The sequence below is a fragment of the Oncorhynchus kisutch genome, linkage group LG13 (assembly GCF_002021735.2).
Source record: "Oncorhynchus kisutch isolate 150728-3 linkage group LG13, Okis_V2, whole genome shotgun sequence".
Taxonomy (NCBI): Eukaryota; Metazoa; Chordata; class Actinopteri; order Salmoniformes; family Salmonidae; genus Oncorhynchus; species Oncorhynchus kisutch.
Window position 1 is genome coordinate 70,566,046 of NC_034186.2, and position 11,472 is coordinate 70,577,517.

The window sequence follows — 11,472 nt, forward strand, 5'->3', positions numbered from 1 at the left end:
TACTTTGTTTGAGTGTTTTTGATATTAAATAAAATCATGAACACGACCACACACACAACCACACACAACCACAGAAACAACCACAACCACAACAACGCACAAACACGACCACAAGCACGACCATAACCACACACACAACTACCACACACACAACCACACACACAACCACAAACACAACCACACACAACCACAGACACAACCACAACCACAACAACGCACAAACACGACCACAAACACAACCACATACACAACTACCACACACACAACCACACATGAACACAAACACAACCACAAACACAACCACAAACACAACCACAAACACAAACACAACCACACACACAACCACACACAACCACATACACACTCGACCACAACCACAAACACAACCAAATAGACAACCACACACACACAACCACAACCACACACACACAACCACACACACAACCACAAATACAACCACACAGACAACCACATCCACACACACACAACCACAATTACACACGCAACCACACACACCACAACCACAGATGACCACAAACATAAACACAACCACACACGAGCCACCATTACATTACCATAATGTCATTTCAAATTGCAATATACTATACAGACAGGTGGCAAGGAGGCTGAACTACAAAGTGTGTGTGTGTGTGTGTGTGTGTGTGTGTGTGTGTGTGTGTGTGTGTGTGTGTGTGTGTGTGTGTGTGTGTGTGTGTGTGTGTGTGTGTGTGTGTGTGTGTAAGTTCAACAGGTGTGAAGGGGTGCATACGTGTGTGAGCCGAGAGAGGAGGGTAGAATGTATGTAGGAGAAAGAGATCTCTGTGTGTGTACTACTGCTGTTAGCCACTTAGCTTGTATGGTTTCCATCTGCCTCAGTCCAGTGTGTGGGTTGTGTTGCTACAGTATGTCAGTCTCTCTCTATTAGGACTGTGTTAGGCTAATGGCTGCTAATGATAATCATGAGAACAGTCCAACCACCAAGCTCATTTACCGCTCTCCCTGCCTGTGTCCATGTCAATTAATAACAGCATTTGTTTCTCTCTCTCTCTTCGTCACCATCTCTCTCTCTCTCTCTCTCTCTCTCTCTCTCTCTCTCTCTTCGTCACCATCTCTCTCTCTCTCTCTCTCTCTCTCTCTCTCTCTCTCTCTCTTCGTCACCATCTCTCTCTCTCTCTCTCTCTCTCTCTCTCTCTCTCTCTCTTCGTCACCATCTCTCTCTCTCTCTCTCTCTCTCTGTTTCTCTCTGTTTCTCTACATCTCTCCCACTCCTAATGCTACTCAGAGCCATGTTATATGACTCTGCCGCTACTATCCTTCAAAAAGCACACTAGTATTCATGAGTCATGACTACACCACAATATAATTAATGTATCTCACTTCTATGTATACTGACTGTCAATGGAGAAGAATCAATAGTTGTTTACTTGCTTTTCTGTGAATGTTGTGGTTTGTATTGAAGTGAGGTTGAAACTAAATGTCTCTCTCTCTCTCTGTCTCTGTCTCTGTCTCTGTCTCTGTCTCTGTCTCTGTCTCTGTCTCTCTCTCTCTCTGTCTCTCTCTGTCTCTGTCTCTGTCTCTCTCTCTGTCTCTCTCTCTGTCTCTGTCTCTCTGTCTCTGTCTCTCTCTCTCTGTCTCTCTCTCTAGCGCGTTGCCAAGCGGTGCAGGCTGAGAATGTGACAGTGTTGGAGGGAGGCACGGCCCAGATCTCCTGTCGTCTGCAGAACTATGACGGCTCCATCGTGGTTATCCAGAACCCTCGCAGACAGACCCTCTTCTTCAACGGCACACGAGGTGTGTGTTTGTGTGTGTTTTGCATGTATATGTGTGTGTATTTAATGTGTGTATGTTTATGTGTTTGTGTGTTCATGTATATTTTTGAGAGAGGGAGACAGTGAGGTTTCAACATTCATCTCTGTGGTCAGGGTTTGAAAAACCAGTCAGCCCCAAGAAGCCACCAGAACAATGTGGTTATGAGGGAGGTCAACCTATTGAACCCATTAGCTGGCCTCTTTAGGTCAACCTATTGAACCCATTTGCTGAACCATTCCCCTCTATAACTGTAGAAAGGTCCTGCACTGTTAGGTAAAGGGAATGAGGCAATGAGCTGTCCAGCTACAGCACTAAACCAATGGGCTCTGATGAAGCTTGTGTCTCAGATGGCACACTATTCCCTTTATAGTGAACTACTTTAAACCAGGGGATCCGGTCCTCATAGAGATCTGGTCAATAGTAGTGAACTATATAGGGAATCGGTTGCCGTTATGGACACACACAAGGTCTTTTATTAGGCTGTCCAGCATAGAAACAGACTATAGGAACAGTAATAGACCTGTTCAAGAGGACTCTGTGGAGGACTCCCATCTATCTCCTCTAGCTCTGACTGCCTGTGGATCCCATCTATCTCCTCTAGCTCTGACTGCCTGGCATGCAAATGAGCTGGGACAAAAGGTGAAATAGGACTTGAACAAAGCTGTGACATTTAGTTGCCATTTAGTGTTTTTCTGTCGGGAATCACTCTCACATTCAGGGAGCTTTGTGAAATAGTATTCTAAGGCAAATGTAGACTATTTTTCTCTCTGTCTACAATAAATTCCTCTGTGTTTCACACAGACACACAATACACACACTAAACCTCTGATATAATGAATGATGCTGTGAAATGGTAGACTATTACACCAGGGAAGAGAGAAGGAATTCTCCCTCTGCAGAAGCAAACACAAAAGAGAAGGGAGAAAGGGACTAATAAGAAGAGAGGAAGATAGAGGGAGGTAGAGAGGAAAGAGAGGGAGATAAAGGACGATAGAGAGGGAGATAGAGGACGGTAGAGAGGAAAGAGAGGGAGGTAGAGGGAGATAGAGGGAGGTAGAGAGGAAAGAGAGGGAGGTAGAGGAGATAGAGGGAGGTAGAGAGGAAAGAGAGGGAGATAAAGGACGGTAGAGAGGAAAGAGAGGGAGATAGAGGACGGTAGAGAGGAAAGAGAGGGAGATAGAGGGAGGTAGAGAGGAAAGAGAGGGAGATAGAGGACGGTAGAGAGGAAAGAGAGGGAGATAGAGGACGGTAGAGAGGAAAGAGGGAGGTAGAGAGGAAAGAGAGGGAGATAGAGGGAGGTAGAGAGGGAAGAGAGGGAGGTAGAGAGGGAAGAGAGGGAGGTAGAGAGGAAAGAGAGGGAGGTAGAGAGGAAAGAGAGGGAGATAGAGTGGGCGGTAGAGAGGAAAGAGAGGGAGATAGAGTGGGCGGTAGAGAGGAAAGAGAGGGAGATAGAGGACGGTAGAGAGGAAAGAGAGGGAGATAGAGGGAGGTAGAGAGGAAAGAGAGGGAGATAGAGGACGGTAGAGAGGAAAGAGGGAGGTAGAGAGGAAAGAGAGGGAGATAGAGGGAGGTAGAGAGGGAAGAGAGGGAGGTAGAGAGGAAAGAGAGGGAGGTAGAGAGGAAAGAGAGGGAGGTAGAGAGGAAAGAGAGGGAGATAGAGGGAGATAGAGTGGGCGGTAGAGAGGAAAGAGAGGGAGATAGAGTGGGCGGTAGAGAGGAAAGAGAGGGAGATAGAGTGGGCGGTAGAGAGGAAAGAGAGGGAGATAGAGGGAGGAAGAGAGGGAAAGAGAGGGAGATAGAGTGGGCGGTAGAGAGGAAAGAGAGGGAGATAGAGGACGGTAGAGAGGAAAGAGAGGGGAGATAGAGTGGGCGGTAGAGAGGAAAGAGAGGGAGATAGAGGACGCTAAAGAGGAAAGAGAGAGGTTGTGCAGTCAGTCAGTCGATACAAAGTGGGTTTGGGGAAGTTTATGAGACAATGGCCATTGAGTCCCTGTCACACTGACGGTTATTAGCATTATTTGTTATTATCATGATTTTCTCACAATAGATGTTTCCCTTTCTCTGACAACCAAAAAAAACATAGTTTTGCTATCCTATGTCCGTTCTCTAGGTTCTCTCTCTTCTCACTGCCTCTGTGGTTGTTATGATACTATGGCCCTGGTCAGGAGGTCACAGTGGATTGTTGGATTAACTATGTTTAATTCTTCTCCTCCTCCTTCGCTATTCCCCTTTCAATTCCTCTATTCACTCTCCTCCTTGTTACTTCCCCGGTCCTCTTTGCTCTTTGCTTTTCTTTCCATATATTTATGTGTTTATCTCCAATTGTGGTTTTCCTATTGTGTCTTGACCCCCCCCCCCCCCCCCCCCGATGCTGTCTGTCTCCCTCATTCCCTCCCAGCGTTGAAGGATGACCGTTTCCAGATGGTTCTCTTCACTCCCCGTCTGGTGCGCATCACCCTCACCAACGTGAGCGTGTCGGACGAGGGCGGCTACTTCTGCCAGCTCTACACCGATGACACCCACCACCAAGTGGCCACTCTGTCCGTGTCCGTCCCTCCCGACACCCCCACGGTGGAGGTGAAGCAGGAGGCCGTGGAGGGGGGCGAGGTGGAGCTCACCTGCCTGTCGCCGCGCAGCAAGCCCCCCGCCACGCTGCGCTGGATCAGGGACCGCCGGGAGATACCAGGTCTGTCCGTCCTTTGAAGATCTATCACTATGTCGCTCTGTCATTCTATCTATCAGTATCTGTCTGTCTGACTCTGTCTTTGTTCAGTCATACCTCTCTCTCTCTCCCTCTCTGTTCACTTCCTGCATTCCCTATCTATCCGCCTGCCTGTCCCTGTGTCAGTCTATCCATCTATCTTTCTCAAACTCCATCTTACTCTCTCCTTTTCTGTCCAGCCTTCTACCTCCCTCTTTACTCCCCGTCTGATAAAACTTCCATCCAGCTATCACTCTGATCACTCTGTTTACCATGTTATCTGTCTTTCTGTCTGTCTGTCTGTCCTGTTATACCCTCCACCTCTCTCTTTTTTCCCTCTCACTCCCATCCCGTCTCTCCATCTTAATCTCTAACTCAGCACATCTCTGTGCCCTTACACTTTGTCTCACTCTTCTTCTCTTCATCCCGTTTCCTCTCCTCTTCTCTCTCTCTGTCTCCTCCTTTCATGCCGTGTTCACAAAGATGTCTGTCCCCTGATGTGACAAGGTTATGTAGCAAGCGGCGTGGGGTGATGCGTGGGGCCCACAGCAGACAGCCCTGTTTTCTGTTCTGCTCTGTAGTGCTGTGGAGCGGGCCCTGCCCTGAGTCAAATACAGTGTGACATTAAAGGTTAGGCTCCAGATCCTGACAGATAGAATGTCTCAGTAATTAAGACAGTATCTCCCCGCCCTCATCTGCTTCAGTTCACTCAGCTGAAATAATTGAAAACTCAGCATGGTGTTAGTTATTGTCATATTTTCACAGACTCATATTACGTGACCTCAGTTTTGGCCACCACCATCCCTCCTCTTCCTCCTCTTCACCTTCCGCTGCCTCATTTGGAGTCTTTTAAAATATTTTTAATCGTATCTCACGCTCTCTTTATCTTCCTTTTATGTCTGAGCCTGTCCAGATCCCTCTCTCCTCTTCTCCTTGTCATCAATCATGCCCGTCTCACTCTCTCCATGTGTCCTTCTCCCTTCTCTCTTTCTTCTTTTAAAAAAAATGTACCTTTATTTAACTAGGGAAGTCAGTTAAGAACAAATTCTTATTTTTAATGACGGCCCTAGGAACAGATCAGGGGCAGAACGACAGATTTGTACCTTGTCAGCTCGGGGGTTTGAACTTGCAACCTTTCGGTTACTAGTCCAACGCTCTAACCACTAGGCTACCCTGCCGCCCTTTCACCAGCACCTTTTCCTTCCCTCCTCGTCCTCTGTCTGATGTGCTCCCTCCCTCCCTCCCTTCTCTAGGTGTGGTGTCCCAGCAGGAAAATGGGAAGACAGTGAGTGTGTCCAGCACCATCCGTCTCCCTGTGGAGAGGAAAGACAACGGGGCAGCGGTCAGCTGTGAGGCATCCCACCCCGCCCTGGGGGGCAGAAGAGGGTCCGCCACTACCGCCTCGACGTCCACTGTGAGTGACTGGTCAGCCACCGAGGGTTACCATGGCAACACACTGAAGCTGTATCACCCTCATTTCTGATGGTCACGACTCATTTGTGTTTGGTGTCTGGGGTGGTCAACCCTTCTGTTGTAAATTACTTATCAACTCACCATTTCTGAGTTTGATCAGCATTTTTCTGCCCTTTAGATCTGCATAATGAGTGTCACTGCCAAACTGTTGAAGATTAAATGGCCCTGCATGGCTTTCACAGCAACACGTATGAATACCTCCTCAGATGTGTCTGTTCACTGCAGCCATTAACAAAGCAGCAGCTGTTTCACCCTGAGGGATGTTATGATAACAGAACCGCCAACCGTCACTCTTGATTGGTTACCATGGTAACCATTCCTTCCTCCTCTCTCCCCAGTTGCCCCCACAGTGAGGATCATCCCTCCCCCTGGCATCCTCCGAGAGGGAGACTCTCTCAGCCTCACCTGCTCCATCACTGGCAACCCACTGTGAGTGTGTGTGTGTGTGTGTGTGTGTGTGTGTGTGTGTGTGTGTGTGTGTGTGTGTGTGTGTGTGTGTGTGTGTGTGTGTGTGTGTGTGTGTGTGTGTGTGTCTGTGTGTGTGTGTCTGTGTGTGTGTTATGAGATTGTTTGATTGGCTTGTGCATTTGCTGTGTATGTATACTGTGCTCACGCTACAGCTGTTTGGAGTTGAGACATTCTCTGGATGAAGTGTCTGAGGAGGCTGTAACAAGCCCCTTGTTAGACACTGTGATGTGTTTGTTGTGCATGTGTGTTTCTGAGGCAACTGAAGCCTCTTCATTAAGCTCTATAAAAACTGGTTTGTGTGTGTATGTGCTCGTGTTTGTCTGTTTGTGTGTGTGGTGAGTAAAACCATAGTAAAGCCCCACAATAAAGCCAGGCTGAGGAGCCAGTATGTGTGGCCCAGTGAGGATCAGTAACAGCCGGCTGGGGACAGTGACATGAGAGATGTGGCTGTGGTGGTCGATCCACTGGACTGCCCCTGCCTCATCTCATGCTGGAGTGACTTCACCACACTCTCCTTTACACCCCCGGTACCCCCATCACTCTCAAGCCCCGGACAAACTTCCTGTTAACCGTTCATCACCAATTCATTACACTGCCTGTCTTTGTTGGAGGGGTGTGTTTATTAAAGTGTGTGTGCGTGCGTGTGTGTGTGTGGATGAGCAGGGGATTTAATTAGATGCTTCCTGAGGGATTAGGGTGTAGATGAGCTGGGATTGTAATCTGGCCAGGGTGGAATGAGAGGGACAGCCAGCACAGCACAGGGGATGCACACATACACAGGGCTTTTGTGTGAGATTGTGTGGTGTGTTCGTTGTTTCATGTAATCCAATAATCTTTTGTCTCAGTCGCCTTCTGTCTCACTTTTCTTTTGTCTTTCGTGTCTCCTCTTTCTCTCCGTCCTCCTGTCTGCGTCTGCCTCTCCGTCTCTCATCTCTCCCCCATAAATCGCTGTCTATCTCCTTCCCTGGCTCTCTCCTCCCATGTCCCGCTTTCCCTCTCTCCATCTGACACAACATCTTTCTTTGCTCCCTCTCCTCTCCTTCTCTCTCTCTGTCCATAAATCTCCTCAATTATTTTCTGTCATGCTGTCTTCCTCTCCCTTGGTCTAATTTAAAATCTCTCTCTCCCTCCTCGCCTTTTATTTCCCATAACCTCCCTCTCCCTCCACCTCTGTCTTATTTTTATACTGTCTTATCTTTTCTCTCTTTCTTCTCCCCATCCCCTCTTGCTCCCCTCGTTTCTCCCCCACTCTATCTAATTCTCTTACACTTTCCACTTCCTCTTTTTCTCTCTTTCACTCTCTTCTTTCCCTCGCTCTCTCTCCCTCCTCTCTCTCTCTGCAGGCCTAGAGATGTCCAGTGGACTAGGATTAATGACACCTTACCTGAGAGGGCGGAGATCTCTGGCCCCACCCTCCAGGTGGCCCGTCTCAGCCAATCACACAACGGGACCTACCTGTGTCAGGCGCAGAACAACTACGGCCGTGCCGCCGACCACTACACGCTGCTGGTGTACGGTGAGCAACCGTCGCCATGACAACCACTGCCTTGCGGCGAGTAGTTGCCCTAAGGCACAGATCTAGGATCAGCTTACCCTCCATATCCTCCGAATCCATTCACCGTCCAATCCTATCGTAGCTTTTTGAATGAGACACCAGAAGCGTATCACAGACACAGATGTAGACATCAAAAGCGTGAGCCACTTCATCAGTTGTTTATGCTTCACAGATGTGCGAGGGGCATAGGGGGTCGGGCTAGGGGTTGAGTTGAGTTGTTAACTCAGCATCTGTAGTCAGTATAGTCAGTGTACCACATGGCTGTGGCCCCCTAGTGGTTACTCATGTCAGTGCAGCCTTCACATCTGACAGCTGAAGATCAGAGAAAGTGTAGGAGGAGGAGAAAGAGGGGGGTTGTTGCGTAACATTTTGGGTTGCCTTAGGCTGCGCCCCCTCATCATCCCCCCTACTCCCCCCTTCCACTCCTCCCTTAATTCCCTCCCTCCTTACCATCTCCTGAGCAGTGGCGGCAGGTGGCAGGAGCGGCAGGCGTCAAACAACACTCTAACTATCCTCCGTTGAGAGAGGAGCCAGAGCATCTTGCCAGAGCAGCCATCGTCAGCCACCACCAGAGCTAAAGCCACACTCTCTCTCTCACTGTGCAACACAAGTTAGGCATGCTTGGCTTTGAAGTACGTCCACACTTCAAGAAAATGCCCTTCTCTTCCTTGGTCTCTATTGTCTGTCTCCTAGAATGGTTCTTCTTCCTTGGTCTCTATTGTCTGTCTCCTAGAATGGTTCTTCTTCCTCGGTCTCTATTGTCTGTCTCCTAGAATGGTTCTTCTTCCTTAGTCTCTGTCGTCTGTCTCCTAGAATGGTTCTTCTTCCTTGGTCTCTATCGTCTGTCTCCTAGAATGGTTCTTCTTCCTTAGTCTCTATCGTCTGTCTCCTAGAATGGTTCTTCTTCCTTAGTCTCTATCATCTGTCTCCTAGAATGGTTCTTCTTCCTTAGTCTCTGTCGTCTGTCTCCTAGAATGGTTCTTCTTCCTTAGTCTCTATCGTCTGTCTCCTAGAATGGTTCTTCTTCCTTGGTCTCTATTGTCTGTCTCCTAGAATGGTTCTTCTTCCTTAGTCTCTGTCGTTTGTCTCCTAGAATGGGTCTTCTTCCTTGGTCTCTATCGTCTGTCTCCTAGAATGGTTCTTCTTCCTTGGTCTCTATTGTCTGTCTCCTAGAATGGTTCTTCTTCCTTGGTCTCTATCGTCTGTCTCCTAGAATGGTTATTCTTCCTTAGTCTCTATCGTCTGTCTCCTAGAATGGTTCTTCTTCCTTGGTCTCTATTGTCTGTCTCCTAGAATGGTTCTTCTTCCTTAGTCTCTATCATCTGTCTCCTAGAATGGTTCTTCTTCCTTAGTCTCTATTGTCTGTCTCCTAGAATGGTTCTTCTTCCTTAGTCTCTATTGTCTGTCTCCTAGAATGGTTCTTCTTCCTTGGTCTCTATCATCTGTCTCCTAGAATGGTTCTTCTTCCTTAGTCTCTATCGTCTGTCTCCTAGAATGGTTCTTCTTCCTTAGTCTCTATCGTCTGTCTCCTAGAATGGTTCTTCTTCCTTAGTCTCTATTGTCTGTCTCCTAGAATGGTTCTTCTTCTTTGGTCTCTATCGTCTGTCTCCTAGAATGGTTCTTCTTCCTTAGTCTCTATCGTCTGTCTCCTAGAATGGTCCCTCTTTTTCTGTCTCTTCGTTCTTTCTTCTTCTTGTTTTTATGTTTCCCTTCCTTTCTCTCTGTCAACCAATCCTATTTGTTCTTTCTTTCTCTACCCTCTTTCGTCCTGTTTTTCTCTTCTATATATCTTTCCCATACTCCTTCTCTCTAAATGTCTATATATCTTATCCTCTCTTTGTTCCCCCCCCCCCTCTCTCTGCTTTCTCACCTTCTCAGTAGTTTGCCCTCTTTTCTGCGTGTACTGTAGTTCAGAGCTCCCTGGAGGGTTCATGTCTTGTCGAGTCCAAGAGGGACAGAGAGAGGGGCAGGGGAAGCAGGGAGAAAGATGTCGAAGCCAGGTTAGTGTTCAGTTAGGGGCTTGCCCAAGTTGGATTAGCCACGCTTGCCCCTGGAAATCCCAAGGTGAACTGGGGTGGGGTCGCCTGACAGGGCAGGGCTTTATGGCGATGATGAGTCAGCTAAAACAGCTCATTATGACAGTTTTGAAAAACGAGCCCTCTCCCCCTCACACTGTCAACCAGCTCCCAGAGTTATCTAGTGTCTGATGTGGCCATGAAGCGCAAAATCAGGACAAATCGGAGGCCAATTTGTTGCAGGAGCTTGTCGCTTTTCGAGGCTGGGTGATGCTTTGAAAAGCAGATAGAGAGTGAGAGGTTGGTGAGTCTCTGCCGAGCCAGGCCCAATGCCGCAAAATCTTTATTCAGCAGGTGTGTGTGTGTGTGTGTGTGTGTGTGTGTGTGTGTGTGTGTGTGTGTGTGTGTGTGTGTGTGTGTGTGTGTGTGTGTGTGTGTGTGTGTGTGTGTGTGTGTGTGTGTGTGTGCGTGTGTGTGTGTGTGTGCGTGTGGTGGTGGGATGGTGTGGTGTGGTGGGATGGCATGGTGTGGTTGTGGTGGTGTGGTGGGATGGCGTGGTGGTGGTGTGGTGGGATGGTGTGGTGGGATAGCGTGGTGGTGGTGTGGTGGGATGGCGTGGATTTGGTGGTGTGGTGGGATGGCGTGGTGGTGGTGTGGTGGGATGGTGTGGTGGGATGGCGTGGTGGTGGTGTGGTGGGATGGCGTGGATTTGGTGTGGTGGGATGGGATGGCGTGGTGGTGGTGTGGTGGGATGGCGTGGTGTGGTTGTGGTGGTGTGGTGGTGGTGTGGCGGGATGGCGTGGTGGTGGTGTGGTGGGATGGTGTGGTGGGATGGCGTGGTGGTGGTGTGGTGGGATGGTGTGGTGGGATGGCGTGGTGGGATGGCGTGGATTTGGTGTGGTGGGATGGGATGGCGTGGTGGTGGTGTGGTGGGATGGCGTGGATGTGGTGTGGTGGGATGGCGTTGTGGTGGGATGGTGGTGGTGTTGCTGGTGGAGCTCAGAGGAGAATGTTACTGATTGTCTCTGCAAAGCCCTGAGGGTCTGCTTACAGTATGTCATTCAACTGAGCTGCTGTGATGAAATGGAATGCTGTAAGCCAATAAAGCCCATTAGAATTGAATTGCATGAGAGAGTGTTGGAGATGGAGGGAGGGAGGGAGAGAGAGAGAGAGAGATGGGAGAAAAGAGAAAGCTAGAGGGATGGATGGAGAGATATAGTTGTGATTTGGGGGAAGATGAGTGCAGTGGTTAGGGTAATGAGCTAAGTCACTAATTAGGTGGAATAAATTATACCTCTTTAATGAATGACTAAAGAAAAAGAGAGAGAGGTGAGAGAGAAGGTGGGAGGTTAGGAGAGAGGGAGGGAGGGAGGGTTATGAGAGGGGGAGGGAGTGGGGTTAGGAGAGGGGGAGGGAGGTTAGGAGAGCGGGAGGGAGGTTAGGAGAGCGGG

General features: G+C 48.8%; 1 protein-coding gene across 1 annotated transcript in view; it reads left to right on the forward strand.

The window, feature by feature from the left end:
• LOC109901651 (cell adhesion molecule 4-like) overlaps positions 1-11,472 on the forward strand; it is a 32,838-nt gene that overhangs the window by 12,237 nt on the left and 9,129 nt on the right. Inside the window, 6 exon segments of the mRNA XM_031838018.1 lie at positions 1,645-1,791; positions 4,208-4,495; positions 5,764-5,880; positions 5,883-5,924; positions 6,322-6,412; positions 7,795-7,967. Of these exon segments, the coding sequence (XP_031693878.1) occupies positions 1,645-1,791; positions 4,208-4,495; positions 5,764-5,880; positions 5,883-5,924; positions 6,322-6,412; positions 7,795-7,967 (858 nt within the window).